Source organism: Castor canadensis, chromosome 3 (genome assembly GCF_047511655.1).
Source record: "Castor canadensis chromosome 3, mCasCan1.hap1v2, whole genome shotgun sequence".
NCBI lineage: Eukaryota > Metazoa > Chordata > Mammalia > Rodentia > Castoridae > Castor > Castor canadensis.
Window position 1 is genome coordinate 147,189,346 of NC_133388.1, and position 23,631 is coordinate 147,212,976.

The 23,631-nt window shown below is 34.1% G+C and overlaps 1 protein-coding gene across 10 annotated transcripts in view; it reads left to right on the forward strand.

Moving 5' to 3' along the window:
* Ralyl (RALY RNA binding protein like) overlaps positions 1-23,631 on the forward strand; it is a 735,459-nt gene that overhangs the window by 637,975 nt on the left and 73,853 nt on the right. For all 10 annotated transcript variants that reach the window (XM_074068782.1, XM_074068781.1, XM_074068784.1 and 7 more), the window contains one exon: positions 12,151-12,314. In XM_074068782.1, the coding sequence (XP_073924883.1) occupies positions 12,151-12,314 (164 nt within the window). The remainder of the gene's footprint in view (positions 1-12,150; positions 12,315-23,631) is intronic.

Sequence of the window (23,631 nt, forward strand, 5' to 3'; positions counted from 1 at the left end):
GAGACGGACACCAAAATTATTAAGACTGAAACTTCATTGCATTTGAACTTGGAGGTTTTTTTATTTTCTATTTTTCATATTGTTTTATTTTACTTTATTTATATATTTTTTCTTTCATTTACTTATTTTTAATTTTTATTCTTATCTTTATTCTTTTTTTTTATATTCAATCCTCTCACTGTCTCTCTAATGCCTGTTCAGTTTACTGTCAATTAGTATACTAATGCTCCTTGTTTATATCTTTGAAACTTTTTTGTTTGATGCTTTCCTATGTTTTTCCGTACTTGTCTGTTTATTTGTTTTTCCCTTTTTCTTTAACTTCTTTGCTTTCCATCTCCTCTCACCCTTCCATTCTAAATATCACCATTGTTATTATTACAAGCTAGAAAATACTTAATTGCACACAGTACAGGGACAGTAACAACACCAAGGACAATAAGAGGAAGACAGAAAAAATAGGTTAACCAGTTTCCCCACAGCAAAAAATTAGTACAGGAACCACAGGGAAATGAAGAAAACAGATACTCAGAATCAGACTCCAACAAAATGAAGATAAACTATGCCAAAGGACCCAATGAAGCCCACAAGAATAATTTAAAACAAGACATACTATAGGTACTCAATGAGAATTTTATAGAGATGATACTGGATATGTTCAACCAAAATGTACAGGAGACACTCAAGAAATTCCAAGACAACAAAAATAGAGAATTTGAAAAAGCAAAAGAAGAAATAAAGGAAACCATAGAAGCACTGTATAAACACCAAAGTGAAACAGAGAACATGATTAATAAACAGATAAATGAAATCAGGACAAAAATAAACAACATTAAAGAGGAAACCACCAATGATATGGAAAACCTCAGAAAAAAGAATGAAACAAAACTGCAAAACAAAACGGAAGGACAATCCAGCAGAATAGAACAAACCAAAGACAGAATCTCAGAACTTGAAGATGAAATGGTAATTAAAGGAAAAACTAAAAACTATTAATTAAACAACTCAAGACCTGTGAAAAGAAAATGCAAGAACTCACTGACACCATCAACAGACCAAACTTGAGAACCATGGACATCGAAGAAGAAGAGGTGCAAGCAAAGGGAATGCATAATATATTCAACAAAATAATAACAAAAAATTTCCCAAATCTAGAGAAAGAATTCCCATACAGATGCAGGAGTCCTCCAGGACACCAAACAGACCAGATCAAAATAGAACACCCCACAACATATCATCATTAAAACAACAAGTTCAGAAACTAGGGAAAGGATATTGAAGTCTGTAAGAGAGAAAAAACAAATAACATATAAAGGTAAACCCATCAAAATCACAGCAGACTTCTCAACAGAAACATTAAAAGCAAGAAAAGCATGGGGTGAGATCTTCCAGGCACTGAATGAAAATAACTTCAACCTCAGGATACTCTACCCAGCAAAACTATCATTTAAAATAGATGGAGCAATAAAAGTCTTCCATGATAAGCAGAAACTAAAACAATATGTGACCACAAAGCCACCACTACAAAAGATTCTTCAAGGGCTCTGCACACAGAAAGTGAAACCCAGCTTAACCATGAAAGGACAGGCAGCACCAAACCACAGGAAAAGAAAAAGCAAGACAGTAGAGAATAACCTCAACTTAGGTACACACAATCAAACCTTCAAACAACTAAGACAACTAAATGACAGGAATCACCACATACCTATCAGTACTAACACTTAATGTTAACGGAATTAATTCACCCATCAAAAGGCACCGCTTGACGAAATGGATTAAAAAGGAAGATCCAACAATTTGTTGCTTACAGGACACACATCTCACTGAAAGAAATGAGCCTATGCTTATTTAGGATGAAAGGCTGGAAGAAGATTGACCAAGCCAGTGGCCCCCGAAAACAGGCGAGAGTAGCAATACTTATCTCTGACAAAGTAGACTTCAAACATACATTGATGAAATGAGATAAAGAAGGGCATTCCATACTAATAGAAGGGGAAATAGACCAAAATAAATAATATTTATCAACCTGTATGCATCTAATGTCAACACACCCAATTTCATCAAACATACCCTGAAAGACTTAAAAGAATATATTAACTCCAACTAAGAGGTCATGGGAGACTTTAACACCCCATTATCATCAATAGATAGGTCATCCAAACAAAAAATCAATACAGAAATCCAAGATCTAAAATACACAATGGATCAAATGGACCTAGTTGATGCCTACAGAACATTTCATTCAACTTCTACACAATATACATTCTTCTCAGCAGCCCATGGAACCTTCTCCAAAATAGATCATATCCTAGGGCACAAAGCAAGCCTCAACAAATATAAGAAAATAGAAATTATACCGTGCATACTATCTGATCACAATGCAATAAAACTAGAACTCAACAACAAAAGTAAAGACAAAAAACATGCAAACAGCTGGAAACTAAATAACTCATTACTTAATGAAGAATGGATCATTGATGAAATAAAAGAGGAAGTTAAAAAGTTCCTGGAAGTCAATGAAAATGAAAACACAACCCACCGGAACCTATGGGACAAAGCAAAGGCAGTCCTGAGAAGAAAGTTTATAGCCATGAGTGCATATATTAAAAAGACTGAAAGATCCCAAATCAATGACCTAATGATACATCTCAAACTCCTAGATAAACAAGAACAAGCAAATCCCAAAACAAATAGAAGGAGAGAAATAATAAAAATAAGAGTTGAAATCAATAAAATAGAAACCAAAAAAACCATACAAAGAATTAATAAAACAAAAAGTTGGTTCTTTGAAAAAATAAACAAGATCAATAGACCCCTGGCAAACCTGACTAAAATGAGGAGAGAAAAAATCCAAATTAGTAGAATCAGGAATGCAAAAGGGGATATAACAACAAACACCATGGAAGTCCAGGAAATCATCAGAGACTACTTTGAGAACTTATATTCAATAAATTTGAAAATCTTAATAAAATGGACAGATATCTAGATACATATGATCATCCAAAACTGAAACAACAGGAAATTATCACTGAATAGATCTATAACACAAAATGAAATTGAAGCAGTAATCAAGAGTCTCCCCAAAAAGAAAAGTCCAGGACTTGATGGATTCTCTGCTGAATTCTATCAGACCTTTAAAGAAGAACTGACACCAACTCTCCTTAAACTGTTCCATGAAATAGAAAGGGAAGGAAAACTGCCTAACACATTTTATGAAGCCAGTGTTACACTCATCCCAAAACCAGGCAAAGAGACCTCCAAAAAGGAGAACTATAGGCCAATCTCCTTAATGAACATTGATGCAAAAATCCTCAACAAAATAATGGCAAACCGAATTCAACACCACATCAAAAAGATTATTCACCATGACCAAGTAGGCTTCATCCCAGGAATGCAGGGGTGGTTCAACATATGAAAATCAATAAATGTAATAAACCACATTAACAGAAGCAAAGACAAAAACCACTTGATCATCTCAATAGATGCAGAAAAAGCCTTTGATAAGATCCAACACCATTTCATGATAAAAGCTCTAAGAAACCTAGGAATAGAAGGAAAGTACCTCAACCTTATAAAAGCTATATATGAGAAACCTACAGCCACCATTGTACTTAACAGAGTAAAACTGAAACCATTCCCTCTAAAATCTGGAACCAGACAAGGATGACCACTATCTCCACTCCTATTCAACATAGTACTGGAATTCCTAGCCAGAGCAAGTAGGCAAGAAGAAGGAATAAAAGGAATACAAATAGGTAAAGAAACTGTCAAAATATCCCTATTTGCAGATGACATGATCCTATACCTTAAAGACCCAAAAAACTCTACTCAGAAGCTTCTAGACATCATCAATAGCTACAGCAAGGTAGCAGGATATAAAATCAACATTGAAAAATCATTAGCATTTCTAGACACTAGTAATGAGCAAACTGAAAAAGAATGTATAAAAACAATTCCATTTATCATAGCCTCAAAAAAAATCAAATACCTAGGTGTAAACCTAACAAAAGATGTGAAAGACCTCTACAAGGAAAACTATACACTTCTGAAGAAAGAGATTGAGGAAGACTAGAGTAAGTGGAGAGATCTCCCATGCTCATGGATTGGTAGAATCAACATAGCAAAAAGGTCTATACTCCCCAAAGGAATCTACATGTTTAATGCAATTCCCATCAAAATTCCAATGACATTCATTAAAGATATTGAAAAATCTACTGTGAAATTTATATGGAAACACAAGAGGCCATGAATAGCCAAGGCAATACTCAGTCAAAAGAACAATGCTGGAGGTATCACGATACCCGACTTCAAACTATATTACAAAGCAATAACAATAAAACCAGCATGGTACTGGCACAAAAACAGACATGAAGACCAGTGGAACAGAATAGAGGATCCAGATATGAAGCCACACAACTATAACCAACTTGTCTTTGACAAAGAGCTAAAAATATACGATGGAGAAATAGCAGTCTCTTCAACAAAAACCGCTGGGAAAACTGGTTAGCAGTCTGCAAAAAACTGAAACTAGATCCATGTATATCACCCTATACCAATATTAACTCAAAATGGATCAAGGATCTTAATATCAGACCACAAACTCTAAAGTTGATATAGGAAAGAGTAGGAAATACTCTGGAGTTAGTAGGTATAGGTAAGAACTTTCACAATGAAACCCCAGCAGCACAGCAACTAAGGGATAGCTTAGATAAATGGGACCTCATAAAACTAAAAAGCTCCTGTTCATCAAAAGAAATGGTCTCTAAACTGAAGAGAATACCCACAGAGTGGGAGAAAATATTGGCCAGCTACACATCAAAGGACTGATAACCAGAATATATAGGGAACTTCAAAAACTAAATTCTCCCAAAAGTAATGAACCAATAAAGAAATGGGCAAGTGAACTAAACAGAACTTTCTCAAAAGAAGAAATTCAAATGGCCAAAAAACATATGAAAAAATGCTCAACATCTCTAGCAATAAAGGAAATGAAAATTAAAACCACACTAAGATTCCACCTCACCCCTGTTAGAATAGCCATCATTAGCAATACCACCAACAACAGGTGCTGGTGAGGATGTAGGGAAAAAGGAACCCTCTTACACTGTTGGTGGGAATGTAAACTAGTACAACCACTCTGGAAAAAAATTTGGAGGCTACTTAAAAAGCTAGACATTGATCTACCATTTGATCCAGCAATACCACTCTTGGGGGTATACCCAAAAGACTGTGACACAGGTTACTCCAGAGGCACCTGCACACCCATGTTTATGGCGGCACTATTCACAATAGCCAAGTTATGGAGACAGCCAAGATGCCCCACCACTGACGAAGGATTAAGAAAATGTGGTATCTATATACAGTGGAATTTTATGCAGCCATGAAGAAGAATGAAATGTTATCATTCGCTGGTAAATGGATGGAATTGGAGAACATCATTCTGAGTGAGGTTAGCCTGGCCCAAAAGACCAAAAATCGTATGTTCTCCCTCATATGTGGACATTAGGTCAAGGGCAAACACAACAAGGAGATTGGACTTTGAGCACATGATAAAAGTGAGAGCCCACAAGGGAGGGGTGAGGGTAGGTAAGACACGTAAAAAATTAGCTAGCATTTGTTGCCCTTAACGCAGAGAAACTAAAGTAGATACCTTAAAAGCAACTGAGGCCAATAGGAAAAGGGGACCAGGAACTAAAGAAAAGGTTAAATCAAAAAGAATTAACCTAGAAGGTAACACCCACGCACAGGAAATTAATGTGAGTCAACTCCCTGTATAGCTATCCTTATCTTAACTAGCAAAAACCCTTGTTCCTTCCTATTATTGCTTATACTCTCTCTTCAACAAAATTAGAGATAAGGGCAAAATAGTTTCTGCCGAGTGTTGAGGGGTGAGGGGGAGAGGGAGGGGCAGAGGGGATGGTAAGGGAGGGGGTTGGGGCAGGTGGGAGAAATGACTCAAGCCTTGTATGCACATATGAATAATAACACAATAAAAAAAAAGTTCCATCTTGTGATTGTTTGTGTCTATCCATGGCTTTGAGGAAAATAAAAAATATTACTAAGTGGTATACCTAAGTGACTATCCTAAATTTTAATATTTTCTATAATTCCCAACGATATCTAGCTTTTGATATCATTTTCTTTTAAAGAATCAAGTATGACAAACTGTAGAATATGTTAATAAAACTCAACATACATATTTTCATGCTTCCAAATAGAGTAAAAGGAGGTATTTTCCTAACTATAGTGAGTACTCCCAGAGACTGTACCTAGTTTCTGAAATGTAAGCCATTTAAATCCATTCTTACTTTCAAGAGTAATGAGAAGAGCACTGAGCAGTTAATAATTTCTTGCAATGAGAAAACCTTTGTTGATAGGTAAAAGAAATGCCAGAGGTGTTTTGGCCATGTAAAAAATACCTTTATATATTTTAAATGATTTAAAGTAGGCATTGTTCAATTCTAAAACCCTTTTGGCCTTGGATTAATTAACTGAAGAAAAACTATTAGTGCTGCAGAAAATGAAAAAACTCTTAAATTCCAATGGTTTCTGATTATTAATTATAGTTAAACAGAATATATATGTATATATAATATATAAATATATTATATATATTCATGATACTGGAAAGCATCTTAGCAAGAAGCATTGTCTGATTCATTATGCAAATTTAAATTAGAATGATAGATTAATTTGTGAAACTAAATTAGATTGGTAGAATGGTATTCTACTTTTAAAAGTTTGATAGTAACAACATGGGACAGTTGATAAAGGGTATTATTTGAAGTCAGAAGACAGAAATCTCAAGCCTAGATCCACAGGTCTTCTCTGGTTTAACTTGGACAAGTTACCTCTTCCTTTTTTCTTTAATGGACAAAATGGCTTAAAATACTGTCCTTGTGGAATTACAATTAAATAAGAAAATCATTTTAGTGATTTCTAACATCACATTAGCCAGTTTAATGCATTACATAAGGTTGTACGCAAATAGCAATGTTGAGTAAAGTATAAAGATGATATTAAGGTCAAAAATGGCAAAAATCATCATGCAAACTTGCAGTCAACTTGCCTTGAAAAGTATGTTCAAGAAGTATTTGCACACAACTAGGCATGGTGGTGCATACCTTAATCTCAGGACTCAAGACGTTAAAGCAGGAGAATCATGAGTTTGAAGCCAACCTAAGGTACATAACAAGATTCTGTCTCAAGAAAAAGAGGGGAAGGGGAAAGTAGTAAAACATGATCCTGGTGGAAAAATTCATAGAAACCATGGAAGGTTTAATGACAAAAAAATCAATAGAAATTATTCATTTACTAGTCTCAGATGAAGTGCACCTTTTAAAATTCCTTTCTTTCAAGCATGCTTAAAAGGAGAGTTTGAGCTTGGATAAAGACAGAATCAGATCTTTGATCCTCTGGTTATTGATATACATATATGTGCTAAAACATCCTCATGAGAACCTGGCCCTTCTCAGGTTTTGCTCTGGACAGCCCAGTGATTTAGCTCTCTACTCCAGCTCATTGATTTTGTTAACATTTATCACACAGTGACAATAAGTTTGATTCATGAGAAGGGAAAATAAAGAACTATTTTCATGTTGAAAATTTAGGAGAAAACAGATAATTACCAGAAAATTCTTGAAATTATTACTGTTCTAAAATGAAAATTCAGTACTCATACTCAGTGACAAAATACACACAGAATAAATTTTCAGTTTTTCCTTGGCTTTGAAATTATATTGATTATTAGCAAAAAAAAAAAAAAATAAGTGTCAGAACAAAACTCTAACAATTAGGTAATGATTTACTGGAATATGGTGTATCTACTTGAAAAACTCGCACCACAGCAATTAAAATAAACATTAGGTAAAACATTAAGGAAACATGAGAAATATTTTTAATATAACACTAACTAGAATACATCACTATACACATACTATGTTTTCAATTAAGTGAAAAATGTGGATTACTACAGAACAAAGATTAGGGGATGATAATACTTGGGAGTATAAGATTGAAAATTGTAGCTTTTTGTTCCCCCAAACATTATTATTATTAAAGCTTAGTAATAACAAGCTCTGTATTTCAAAAAGCACTCAAAATTATATTTGTTTTATATGTTGTTATACATTAAGTTGCCTTTATCCAAAACACACCTGTTGTTTTGAGGATAGTAGATGAAATCTAATATCCTTATTCTTCCTAGAGACTAGTTATGTCTATTTCATCAAGTAAATTAGCATTAAAATTAATACTATTAGCTTTTAGAAATAGAATTGTGTATCTCAGGTATTATTTAAAGCAAGCAGAAGTTAAAACAATAAAAGTACATCTGTAAAATAAAATAAAATAAAACTTTCAAGTTTCTTCAAAGGGTTGTACTTATTAACGTCTTATTACATATATTTTATTTGCTATTGCATGATAGGTCTTTTAGAGTTTTCATTTAAAAATGTAACATCAAGAAAGGAAAATTAAAGGTTTAGCTTCATAACAAAGAATCATCTATTTGACTAGTAACTATTAGAAGGAAAATTGTTCTTACCAAGCAGTTATCAGGGAAATGAAGGACTTGTAAAGAAAGGAGAGGGAAATATAATTTAAGATGGGAAGAAATAAACTAATAATAACACTAAGGGGGAAGAAATAAAAGATTAATCTTTTAACTAACTTTTGGGATTTGGATTCCATTTAACTCTTTTGGCTTGCCATCTTGAAATGGAAATAGTCCCAATACTGTTTGCCAATGGATTGTATTTAAAGGCACCTTCCTTTGACTTACTGTAGACTTACTTCTGATGCTAACACAATTTCAGTGTCCTCTCAGACTGCCTTTCACCCACGTCCCTTTGTTTTTAGAACTCCATCTCACTACTCAGAAGACCTAACCCTCTTTCCCATCCTTGTCTTGTTATGTTTTTGCACATGAAGGCAAAACCAAGTCTTCCTTCCTTTTATTTCTGATAAACTCAGTTGCTAATGAAAATTAAGAAAATCTCTATTACCATCTACAGTTGTAAAATTAAAAATTATGCTTCCATGTGAAATGTCTATATCTTTCTTTAGTTTTGTTTGTGAATCACATATCACATTAAAATATTTAAGTGTTGCCTATCTTCCCATCAGAGGGGCAGAAGGAATTGGTAAAATCTTACCTGATTCCTTGGTGAGGAAAGCCATTATCTCCACTTGAAATAATTCACTAAAATATTCAGGGAGCAAGGGTCACTCGTCACAGGAACTTGTACCAACAACTACAATGCTTCCTAAGTATGTTACTAAACTACATGGCACATACTAAAAGTATGTCACGAATACAAGTGCAGTATGTCACACATACACCATAAATGAAGAGCTCTTATCTCAACATAAGTCCAGAGGAGGCTAACGATAGAGGTTTTGGAATGTTTATCTGTGAATGCAATAGAAATACTGACAGACATTTCAGTCACATATAAAATATTATCATCAGAGTGCACTTTAATTAAAGTACAAACTATATGGCTTTACTTGGTCTGCATTTCCACTATAACATTTTTACATCTTTTTATAATTCTCTTTGTGCATTAGAGATTTTCTTTCCTTTTTTAAAAAATTTTAATAGCATATTATTGTTGAGGTACATTGTGACATTTTAAAAAGTGCTTACAATATCTTAGTTAGATACACTCCCCTACATCTTTCTCTTTATTTCTCATCCCCCTTCTTAAAACAATTTCAACAGGGCTCACTGTTCCATTTTCATATGTGAACACATAGTACTTCCACTGTATTTACCTTCCTTCACCCTTTCCTTATGTCCTCCCCGCTTCCACTAGTACCAACCTCTGGAAATATATATACATGTATGTGGTAACCCAAATTGGTTCATCCCCTCCATTATTCACCTTTTACCTTAGTGCTCTTTTATGGTGATGTCAACAGGTTTGAATTTTCCATATTCATACTTGTATAGAAAGTACATCAAACATATTTACCTTCTTTACTTCATTTACCCCACCTCCTCTCATTTAGTGCCCTCTCCTTAGTGTGACCTGTTTTATATTCTTGTCCTTCATTACTTAGGTTACTGTTCATTGTTCAGTGGGATTTGCCTTGGTATTTTACCAGAAAATTTATTGTGTTTAGTTCTTAATCCAATTTGTAGATTAGTTTATTTAAAGAATCTGCTAATTTGCATATGCATGACCTAGGGAAACAATCTCTTCAAGACTTTACCTTTCACCTCAAGTAGCAACTTCTACCCTAGAAGAGATGAGTCAATTGTCATATTTTCATCTACCTCAATAGTTTGAAGTATTGTAGCTCATGCAAAATGGCTTGTTATTTTGGTTCAGTGACTTTGGAAGCTCAATGACTTCATCTTATAAATAACTAAAGTTGACCTTGTTTTGTGATTGAAATGAGGGGCAGGTTTCATTGACCCTTTGATTTTCAAGTCCCTGGTGGTATGGATGATATTCATAATCCTTTTCAGCCTCACTCTGCCTGTACTCTTTGAAGCAAACCATAATGTGTTGACATCTGTGACCTGTTACTTGCTAGCAGTTCTTCAGCTGTAATGAACTGTGCATATTCACGGAGGATGGAACCTCTCTTGTGCTCTGTTTTATTTCACTCCCTTTCCTTTCCAGACATCTCCAAATTTTCCCCCAGCATGTTTCTAAATCATTTTTGGACATTTACTTCTCTAATGTTAGAGATACTCCTAGTACTAAACTGTTCTGCTTTAAAATCAGTATAAATACTGCTTTTGCTCCCAACATGTAATGTTTTAAAATTACCTGAATAAGTACTTGAAACCAGTCTGTCTTAATCTTATTATATTTCCTAGATTTTTTTCCAAAAAAATATTAAAATAATTTCAGATGTATGTATAAAAGATATAATTTTATAAAATACCCTCTTATGAAATTATTTTTCATTATTTTCTTCCTGTTCTAGTTTTCTCATTTCTGACTTTCACAATGGATTATTTTTATTGACTGTTATAAATCAATTATAGGACTAGAATTCACATAATGGTGTCACAATAAAATATATAACAATCATAATTCTAAGACAATAATGCTATTTTCTTTAAAGAGGGTAACATAATTGGACATCTGGTTCAGTAGTAAATAGTTTTAAAAAAATAAATGAGTAAATGTATCCCAGTACTTTTTATCTGACCTTTTATGCTTTTCAACTATGCTGTCATATAAAAATGTGATGTATACAAGTACACATCATAAATGATATGAAGCTTTCAAATCAATGAATTATGCATCTATATAAATGAATTAAACTTCTTAGTGTTATTCCTTTCATTGTTTATTGGAAATGAATTGCTTATGCTAAATATCATGTTTTCCTTTTTAACAAAAGTAGGAGATTTAGTAGTATTCTTTTTAATAAGAAAATTTTTCACTAGCTAACTTTATAAATATTCTCAATTTGCACATCTGGCAAATGGCCATAATAATAAAACAGATCCTCACAAATATTTCTCACCAGTGTTTTTATAAATAAGATTGTCTTCTCCAGCCAGCTCCATTTCATCCAAACTCGGTGTCTTTTTTTTTTCCTACAATTGGAAGAGACTTTGATTACTTTAAAAGTCTGTAGAGAGAGGTAGGACACCCATAATAGTTTTCTACTCATAGCTGTTTTCTTTAAGCCAGTTTTATTTCTATTTTTTTCCTCCAATCACTAGTTTCTGATCAGAGGATCATTTTCCTTGCTTTATTCATTATTTTGCATAATTGCTTCCTCTCTCATGCTACTGTGCTAATAAGTGTCTGATGCATAAGAGGAAGATATCTGCTCACAGGAAGGGTAAATCTGTTTATTCAAGCAAAGAAATATATTTGGGAACAAAATTCAACATAATTTCATCAAGTTGCATGGTAATATTGGAGCAAAGCTCCTTGTCCTTTCACACCTTACAAATGAATTCATAATGGAGGTCATATCCTGATGTCCAGAAAGCATAGTCTATATTTGCACTCTGTTACTTTGTGAAAAATAAATCTGCCAATGAACAGCTTGTATGAATATTAAGCAACAACAAAACACACATTTACTGTAAATTTTTACCAGGTCGTTCATTTCACACATAAGATAACATGAAAGCTTCAAGCAAACTTGCTTCCCCATTTGTGTTTTGTGAAGGTTGTTTGATTACCACGGGCGTGTGCCTCCACCTCCCCGGGCAGTAATCCCACTGAAGCGTCCCAGAGTGGCTGTCACAACCACTCGCAGGGGAAAAGGAGTCTTTTCCATGAAAGGGGGATCAAGATCTACCGTCAGTGGGTCATCTTCATCAGGCTCTAAATGTAAGTAATGTTCTTTATTTTATTTCCCTTTAGAGAAAAGTAGGAATAACCATTATTGCATGAATGGCTACAGTCAATAAATTACCCAGGTAATTATTGCCGAGGCACTGAAAATGAGAAATAATTTCAGCTGTCCACTGCATTGTATTACAGGAAAAGACAGACAAAAACATGACAGATAAAAACCTAGAACCAATTTTAGAAGAATTTTATCACAGCAAATAACATTGTACTCAACCTGCTTAGCTTGTGATATTGTAAAGTCGTGAAATAGAGCATGCTGCTTTTAATAAGGAAACACTCACTTGAAAAGGGAGTCTTTTCATAGAAACATTATGTAAAATTAGTGTGGTTTTGAATATTTGAGCACTAGGATAATTAGGATAAAAGTAGGCAAATATACAGTAGAAATGTTAAATGCATAACTTACTATATTATTCTAAGTTGTATTGAAAACATTTCATATGAAAAATGAAACACTATTCATATAATTTCACATTAATCAATAAAAAGTAGAGATGCAAACTTACCAACTAAATATACTGCTAAATTTTTATATGGACAGACTCAGAAAATCTCTAATTTTTATTAGTATATTATTCCTAAAGAAAGGATAACAAAATTTCCTGTATTCCTTGAGATTCCATTTAGAATAGAAGTAGACAATAAGCTATAAAATTGGGAGTGGGTTGTGATTGGTGCTACCTGTCAGAAGTGACACTTATGCAGAAACCTGGAGAAAGTGAGGGTGTAAGAGAGAAAACTCTATCAGATGCAGTGTTTTGAACGGAGGGAATGGTGAGTGCAGAGACCTGGATGTTGGAATAGTCAAGGCAGCCAGGGCAGAGACAGCAAGGCCACAGAAGTGACCTACAAGTATTGATATGATCAGAGGACAAGTCCCATGGCAGCTTGGTAGCTATTGTAAGGATTTTGTATTTACTCTACATACAAACCTTTTTTTAAAAAATTGTTGTGCTGGGTGTGATACATTGTGGCATTTACAAAAGTTCTTACAATGTATCAAATATATCATACTTGAATTCACCCTCTTCATAACTTTCCTTTATTACTCCCCTCCCCCATTCCTAGAATAGTTTCAGCAAATATTATTTTTACATTTACATATGTGTGTATGAGGCAAATACTTTTATTCTACTTTTATTAATGAGAGAATGTAGGAGATCATGTAGCTAGTAAATGGTAAAGGCAGAATTACAACCCAGGTCTTTTCAGTTTCATGCCTGTGTTCTCTCTGCTATCAAACATTGTTAACATAGTTCAGGAAGGTACTAATGCTTCTAGAAACTCTAAGGTTTGGTGTGCTAAGAATCTCACTGAGAATTCTACTATGCTAACATAACCTCAATACCAAGCAAAGTAAGTGAATTTTTAGTTCTCTAATCCAGTCTACTCTGTGGATAGATAAATAGGAAATCCTTTTTGAGTCTTAGAAAGAAAACAAAATATTAGTTTCTGTTGCAGTTACTAAACACTCTACCAGAGATCAAACCCCAGTATTGTCAAAATTAAAAAAAATAAACTCTACCCACACTAATTTATACTCGATCATTGTCAAGAGCAAAGAAAGTTTATGATTTCATTTCATTGTAGAAAAGTGAACACTGAATTGCCTGCTGGTTTATACAGTATTTTTCTGCATTGGTAATATTAATGTCAAATCAAAAAATCTAGAGCATCATGTATTCTTTGTCTTGTGATCAGTTTCAAAGCACTATTGATCAACTGTGCATTATTGGCATTTGGCTGGAAGAATCATTGCATATGTCCTGAGCTTGGCAAAACATGTAACATTACTGACCCCCAAATCCTATACCAATGTTTGTAATTACAAAATGATTATGCATTTCTAAATGTTTCATAAAGAAAGGGTACCACCTTGTTTAGAGCTATTGACTTAGAAAAATACTTGGCTTATCTTGGGAGCATTCTCTGGAAATGCCACTGTACAAGGCTCAACCACTCAGTTGCCATGAGTCACTGAGGAGAGTCTGAGAAGAGTAGTGGCTTTTGGAAATTATTTGAGGTAAATATCTCAATGTTCAAATGGTTAAGATGGTTTTGGTCTCTTTTTTTTTTTTTATTTCTAACTTTAAAACTCCCCTTTCAGGATCTTATTAGGAATCTCTTGGTTCTGTAATAATTAGATTTTCTAAATGGACCCAGAGCAGAATACATTTTCTCCTCATATTGTAGAACTGTGTGTAGTGCTAGATTGCTGATTGTATTATCCATATCCTCTTTAGAGTTGCTTTTCTGGTAGCAGATTCATATGTCAAATTCTGAAACTGAAATCTTCTACCAGGACAGTGATTTTATGAAGTGGTTCTCTTTTCTTTCTTTTTTTTTTTTTTTTTTTTTTTGAGGTATTGTTTTATATCCCACATTCCTTGGGTATTTTCATATATAATTGTTTATAATCATGATATTAAAAGAAAAATAATAGCTCATGCTTTTTAGTGTTTATGGCAAGTACTGTTTCAAGTACTTTAAAGATTATTTTATTTATTCTCCCAAAATACCCAATAAGTGATGTATTATTATCATTCCTATTTTATAGGTTAAGAGAATAAAACATAGAAACATTAAGAACTATCCCAAAACTCATAGTATAATAAAGCCAAGAATCACAGCCTAGAAGTCTGGTTTAGGATGCAAGGCTGGTTCAGCCCATGCCTTTTCAGCAGCTTGTCTTCTGGGAGAATTGTAACTTTTGAATTATATCTTATCTCATTCAATATTTTTGACCTTGTGTTTTATTTTTCTAATTTTTTTTATCCTTCTCATATGACTCTCTTTTGTTATTCACTTCCTTCATATAGCCACTTGTTTTCAACCTTTCTGTATTAGTTTCCTAGAAATGCTGTAATAAACTCCCACAAGCTGAATTGCTTAAGGCAACAGAAATTTGGAGGCATTTTTTGGTCTGCAGAGACACTACTGCACCTTCTGCTGTCACAGTCATATAACCGTGCTCCAGTGTCTTTGTGTTGTTCCTGTCTCCTCTTATAAGGATACTAGTCTTGTTGGAGTAAGTGTTACCATAATGACCTCATATTGACTCTATGTGCAAAGATCACTTTCCAAATAAGGTCACATTCACAAGTATTGGGGGTTAGGATTTCAATATCTTTTGAAGCAATACATTTCAACCCATAACTCTTTGTCATTTTATTATTGTATATTTCCTTAAAACAATATATATCTGAATTTGCTTTGGTGTAGAAATTTGGAAATCTGTTTTAATATGGAATTTTAACTCTTTGACATGTATTTAATATATTCAGCTATGTTCCTTTCATCCTTATTTCAGATATGTTTGTGATTGCTTTTGTTTAAGGATTATTATGGCATTTTTATTAATATTTTCTAACTTCAGTTGTACCTCCACATTATCCACTCTTTTTAGTGGGTTGTCTTTCTCAAACAAACAAACAAAAAATCTGTGTTCTTTTAATTGCATGTGTTTTTGTAGAACTCTTTGACATCTGTGTCCATCAAACTTTTTTTGTCTTTCAGGCATTAAAGGACTAATACCCTGGGAATTTTATTTTATTTATAGTAGTTACCTTGGACCTCCCTTTTGACATATGAGAAGGCATCTTTATCTCAAGTGTAAACTGACATTGCCCACTTGACAGTGCATCTGCCATCCATAAACTTCTCTAGAATCAGTGGGAACCTCAGACTCTCTACCTACAGCAGGGTGCTAGCTACCATCCTGCACTTTATTCTGGGGGATTTGGTCACTCCGCGTCTCTCCAGCAGCCCAAGGACAAGTAATGTTTCTTCCTGACTTTCAGCAGAGGCAGGGTCCTGTCCAAATATGTGTAACTGCAGACTTTCTCTCTGTGTCCCCACACGTAAGTGTAATGCCACATTTACACCTTCCACCAACCGACACAGGCTCATAGCAGTAGGAGGATGGTTTTGCAGTTTCCATGTCAGCCAGAATTTATTTTATTCTATTCCATAATTTCATCTAGTCGAATGTTTTTCAATGTTGAGTCACCCCAACATGGAGTACATGAGAGTTTCTAGCCCTCAAAAGTCTCCAAGTATTAGGAAAAGTCTTTCATTGGCATAATGAAATTATGTTTTGAGACAGGCGATTTCCAAAGCCAGCTCCTTGGAGAAGCATTCTAGATGAGCTAGCTTTACAAGTTGTCACTTACTACATGTAAGATGAAATTTCTTTTAAGTCCATTGGTGGATAATGCACAAACACAAGATTTAATTTGGTCTTCTCTTTCTGGTTTTGTGTGACAAATGTGGCAGTCTTGGCAGAAGGCAAAGTCTGAAAATTAGATGACTAAATACAAACCAGAGATGCTCTGACTGGAAATGTAACAAAAATCATGACTGCGTGTTCTGCTTAGGAGAACATTGGCAAACTATACTATATATACATATATAGATCATATATGTAGAAGTATTCTTTATTTAACAGTACATTCATAATTAACCTGTTTTCCAGGAGTAACAATGATTTTCAAACTCAAATCACAAATGAACATTTAAGTAAAGTATAAAATATTCCATATTAACACTGACAGAAACGGAATTAATTTTTACTGATATATGTATTTATATTAATATATTCACTGCTCTTTTATTAATTGTCACTTCCCATTATTTAATGCCCTAACAAGTTCAGAAAAGGAACTCAATATTGTAGATTGGAAAATTTGCTTTTTCTTTTTTCAGAATTTTTAATATGGCTGTATTCTGCTGAAGTGAAAAACTGTACAAAGAAAAGTATACTGTGATAATTTGTCAAAGAATACCAATAACCCTTTTAAGTAGATTGTTCTTTTAAAAAAATCAGACTTCCACTATGTATTTCTGTCCCTTTCCCAATCAATTTAACCTACAACTATGAGGTTAATTATCATTATTACTATTATTATTATAGAATACCATAGTAGTTAAGACCATGAAATAAGAATTTGTTATATCTAGAATTCAATCATATCTCTGTCATTTATTAGCTGTGTGTTTTGGAGCAAAGGGACTTTACTGTCTGTACCTTAGTTCCCTCACTTATAAAATATTAATGACCATCTTACCACCTTCTTCATAGAGATGTTATAAAAATTAAAGAAGTTGACACATGAGCAGGTTTTGGACAGTGCCAAGTATTATGAAAGCTCTAATAGAAAATAAGACACTATAGATTAATATAATAATAATCAAATAGTATGTAAATACCGCTGTTATTACATGGGACAAAAATGTATTGTTAGTTATGTCAGTTAAGAAACTGAGAACATTATGATTAAGCAAAACAAAATGGAAACTTGGTAACAGCATAATGAATAACTAGAAAATATTGGAGGGTGTAGATTTCATTGAGGAACAAAGGAAAAGACTCTCAGCAAAGTGATACCTGGTCAAATTGATATTTTAGGAAAATTTAGATAGTGGATTCAGGCTGCCATAATAAACTAGCACAGTCTGGATGGATGAAACAACAGAAATATACTTTCCCACAGTTCTGGAGCTGGAAGTTGGAGATCCAGGTATCAGAAGTTTGAGTCTTCCTGATGCTGCAAAGGAAAGACCTGCATGTGACAGGCTTCTTCCCTTGGCTTGTGAATGCCCAGTCTCCCCCACATCTTTACACTCTTTCCCCTCTGTGTATGCCTTGTCCAAATTTCTTCTTTTTATAACGACATCAGTTGTATTAGATTAGGTTCACCCTAACAGCCTCATTTTAACTTAATTATCTCTTAAAGACCCTATATAAAAATAGACACATTCTATAAGAATTTTCAGAGAGGACACCATTAACCCAAAAGCTAGTGGCTATGTACATAAATAATATATAGAGATTTTTGCAGATCCTCCTGCACTTTTATTTTAAAAACCAAATTCTTGGACATGATTTAGTTATATACTTAATAGAGGAATATAGCATTCAGGTTATTTAGTTCATACCGGTAAATACATGTCACAGTTCAGGCGCTCATGTCTTCACAGTCTAGCACTATGTATTATTAATACACTAAAGTCCTGCTAAGATTGCAATCTCATGGAGAGCAGTCAAATAATTACATTTTTTTTTTATATATAAAGTAGGATTTATTAGAGAGAAAAGAAAGGCTACAGCTAGAGAAGCTCAGCAGAGCCCGGAAGCCGGTAGCTCAATTACAATGTTTTCATGATAAATAAACACATTGATAGGTGTTTCTGCTTGGTTTTCTTCACTAAACTTTAATGTGATTCATTAATATAACCAGATTTAGAAATGGTAGAAAGGAAAATAGCAAAATGTTCAGCAAAGTTCTTATTTCAGTTATGACTTATGAGAATTTGAGACAGTTTAATCAATTTTATTGTAGAACTTACAATTTTTCTATGAGCTCCACAAATCAAAAAGGATCTAATCTTTTCACTGTGGAATTATAAAAGCCTATGAGCATAAGTCCTATTTTTTTAAATTTTATCATTTGTACATTTATTCACATGTGTATACATCGTTTGGGCCATCTTCCCCATACCCCATTTCCAGGCAGAACCTGTTCCTTCCTCTTGTTCTCTGATTTTGCTGAAGAAAAACATAAGCGATAATAAGACAGACATAGCGTTTTTGCTAGTTTGAGATAAAGATAGCTATATACAGAGATTCCTAGCATTGCTTCCATGTACATGTGTATTACAACCCACATTGGTTCATCTCTACCAGACTCTTCACTACTTCTTGGTTCCCTTCTCATAGTGGCATCTGCCAGTTTAATGCTTGTCTCTTTTCTTCAACAAAACTAGTGATAAAAGCAGAACAGGACTTGCCTGGAACTGATGGGGGAAGGAAGAGGGACAGGGGGAGAAATGACCCAAACAATGTATGCACATGTTAATAAATGAATAAAAATAAAATAAAATAAATAAAAATAAAAATAAAGAGATATTAAACTGCTATATTTGCTCATCTACAGTGAGCACCTCAACCACATATGAACTTTAGGTTTCCTTCCCTTTCCCTATTCCTCCCATGCCCATTCTCCCCTTAGTGTGTAACCTGTGTTGAATAATATTACTGCATTTGTTTTGGGTCTATAATCCACATATGAGGGAGAACATGCTATCTTGGGCCTTCTGAGTCTGACTAATTTCGCTTAAGATGATGTTCTCCAGCAGGTAAATGTACCTGCAAATGACAAAATTTCATTTACATGGCTAAGTAAAATTCCATTGTGTGTAAATACCACATTTTCTTAATCCATTCGTCAGTAGTGGGGCATCTTGACTGTTTCCATAACTTGGCTATTGTGAATAGCACTGCAATAAACATGGGTGTGCAGGTGCCTCTGGAGTAACCTGAGTTGCATTCCTTTGGGTATATCCCCAGGAGTGGGATTGCTGGATCATATGGCAGATCTATGTTTAGATTTTTAAGAAACCTCATATTATTTTCCAAAGTGGTTGTACTAGCTTACATTCCCACCAGCAGTGTATGAGGGCTCCTTTTTCTCCTCATCTTCACCAACATTTGTTGTTGGTGCTAGCTATTCTAACAGGAGTGAGGTGGAATCTTAGTGTGGTTTTGATTTGCATGCCCTTTATGGCCAGGGATGATGAGCATTTTTTCATGTGTTTTTTGGCCATTTGGATTTCTTCTTTCAAAAAGTTCTGTTTAGTTCAGTTGCCCACTTCTTTATTGGTTTATTAATTTTGTTGGGAGAAAAAAAAAAAAAGAGAAGTGGTCAAGGGGCTATTTTCCCAAAGCAGGACATGCCTTGCTGGATGTGTCGCATGGGATTTTCACGGCTGTAATAAATCCTGTTGATACACCTTAACAGGATTTCTTACCTCTACTTCTTCTTTTTCTGATCTTTTTACTAGATCCTAATAAGGTGAACCTCAGCTGCCATCATAGCCTTTTCATGGGTTTTCTTGACTTTATACCCTTCCCTAATCTCATTATTTCCATGCCCAGCCGCAGGTCTATTCTAATCCAAATACTTTGCCAATTTCTCACTCAAAACTCAAAATTAGGAGCCTGGTGTGGTAGTACACATCTATAATCCCAGCTACCCAGGAGGCAGAGATTGGGAGGATTACAGCTTGAGACCAGTCCAGGAAAGATGTTAACAAGACTTCATCTCAACAAATAAACTTAGTGTGGGAGATCAAATCTGTAATCTCAGTTTTGTGGGAGGCATAGGAAGGAGGATCAAGATTCAAGACTGTCCCTGGCAAATAGTGCAAGCCCCTATCTGTAAAAATAACCTAAAGCAAAATGGGACTAGTCACATGGTTCAAGTGGTAGAGCACCTGCCTACCAAGCACTAGGCCTCCCAGAATTGTCAAAGAAAAGAGGAACAAACAAACAAAAAAACCACAAAATGAACACTATTTGCCAAATAAGAATCTAAACTTTTTAGTATACTTCTCAAAAAATATATGATCTAGCACCTCCATTCTCACTTCTTCTCCCCACTGTTCTCCTAGCTTAGTTGAATAATTACTTCAAAGTTTCCAAACTCCTTTTCATGTAACTCCACCTAAAATCCCTTTTTATTAATCTGAAGAAATGGTTTTGCAGCTTTACTACTAGGAGAAATAAGCAGTATTAATAATTTTCTTCATCTTTCAAGCTCCAGCTCTGTTAATACTACTTGATATTAACAAATTAGTCCCCCTTGTTCTACCAATGCATCATTGTGTCTCACCCCAAGTGAACTGGGCATCTTCCATTCATGGGACTTAAACTCTTCTGCTTCATGTTAGTTAGTTGTGGGCACATCATCTCTCTCCATTTTAATTTCAAATTTATTCCAGCTACTTATGTTTTGCACAGTGTACTCAAACATTTGTGGAATGTTTTTCCACTATTATTTATGCTTTTTGCATTTTGGTATTTATTTTTCATACATTCTAGAGATGACTAGGAACCTTATGTATAGAAGTGCTGTGGCATAGAGAAAACTAAGTATAGAATGTGTTGAGTTAATCAATGAAACGAGGGGACATAGTCTGGTCTATACTCCAAGGTTTAAAAGAAATCAGGTTAGATGTGATTTTCAGACTCTAAAATAAGATCTGTTACTTTCTTTAATTAGACATCTTTTGCTTGCTGAAATCCAAAATATCCTTGTAGTCATAGCTCAAGGACTTACTCTTTTATAACTATTTTCACAATCACTTATCAAACCCTATCAAGAATAAGTTCTCTTCTCTTTGCCCACACAAGTTCACTTCATCAGCACCTACCACATGGCAGGTATTAATTTTCCATAGAAAATACGATCCCTGAGGAACTGCTATTCCATTGATAAAGCAGACATGATCCTTCATTAAGAATTCTTATAATTTGGTGGGAAGACCAGAAAATAGGAGAAAATTTCAAAACTGGTAGGAGCTTTTCTCTTATTCCTCAATTACTTTATGTATTTTATATTCTTTTGTGTAATAGTAAGTTGCTTACATACTTTTTAATCCACTAATTGTACACTCCATGAGGCCAGGGAATCAGTTCACTATAGGAAGCTTATGAGTCAGAGGTGCAGGTAGGCAGAAACTCTAACAAAAGCCATGGCTTTGGAGTCATGTAGCCACTTTAAACTTGGTTTTTCTAACTTTTTGGTAAGCAATCTTAAACACATTACTTAACTTCTCCAATATTCAGTTCTAATAAATATATACAATTTATTAATACATGTTTTGCATATTTATCATAGAATTAAATGTAATTGTATATATGAAGCTCTGAGTAAAATATTTTTGAATGGTTGTATATAATAAGCAACTAATCAATAGTTACTGACTAAAATAAGTTCATTCTCCATTTCATTTTCTTATCCTAAAAATATACAGAAAGAATGAGTATAGATGTTTATAGGCACAGGTACTATGAATATATGCATATGTAAATATATGTAATTTTTTCAAGGAAATTCCATGAAGGGCAGCCAATTGCTTTAACTTATTACAGCAAAATTCTGTAAAGTCTGGCCTTTGAAAACTATTTTTACAAGGTTAGCAAATTGGCTTTTTCATATCAAACTACCTTAAAATATATACAAATTGGCTTCTACATATCAAAGTACCTTAAAATGTCTTTTTCCTTTTATTTATGTAGAAGCAAATGAGATGCAGAAGCAAATGAGTTGAAGTGACAGATAAAGATTTCCAGAAATACACATTACAGAAATCAGTAGTTCAGTTTCTTTCTGGATGTGACTGAATTAAGTACTATAATTCATTAATTCATAGCAAGGGAAATAACTAAAACTGAAGATCATATTTTCACACCAGCTAAATTTGCGTGACATAGTCAGAAGTCCTAAGTTTGAACCTCAACTCCACATGTGCAGATAATGTGACTTTGAGAAAGCCATGTCAAGCCATCATATTGATGAAGTAGTGTGTATAAAGACCAATAAATTAACTTCTATGCAAATTTATCATTTATATTTAAATAATGGACCAAAGACTTAGAAAAATAAAAAACAATCATAAATTAATGTGAATTATTAGTAAAGTTTATACAATTACCAACATTTGAAAATTTCTCAAGTAGTTGACATGAAGCATGGTGTTGGTGATGGAGGGTATATAGTTATGAAGACTTATGTCTTAGTCCATTTTCTGTTGTTATACCTGAATACTACACTGTGTAAACAATTAATGTTTAGTCAGCTGATGATTTGGAAGTCTGGAAAGTCCAAGAGTATACTTCAGTATCTACTCAGCATCTGGAGTGAGCTTCCTGCTGGGTCATGACGTAGAAGAAGGCATCACATGAAGAGACAAAGTTTGATAACTCAGGTCTTTCTTCCTCTTCTTATAAAACCACTAATCTAATCTCACCTTAATACTCCCACTCTCATGACCTAATCTAGTCATAATTACCTCTTATTACTGTACGTCCAACTACCATTAACTAAGACTTTGGAGAATAATGCTCCAATACATGAAATTTAGGGGACACATTCAAACTATGGCAGCCAGACATTTTAGGGCTTGGAACTATTTGCATTTTTCAGTGAGATAGTTCTTTGTGTGATGTTGGGGACAATTCCAATTTTGTTCAGCAGACCAAATGTCCATTACAATACCAGTAGTCACCCTTTCTAAATCGCAACACACAAAAATGCCTCAATATATTAAAAAATGTCCCCAGCAGGATACAATCACCCTCTGTTGGGAACTATTGGTCTAGAGAGTTAGCTGAAGGTTCTTTATTTGTCTTTGAATAGACTTGACCCAGAGATGACTAAAATAAATTGAAATACTTTTCACTACATAAATCAGAGATGCACACATTTTTTTGAGATAGGCAGATGGTATC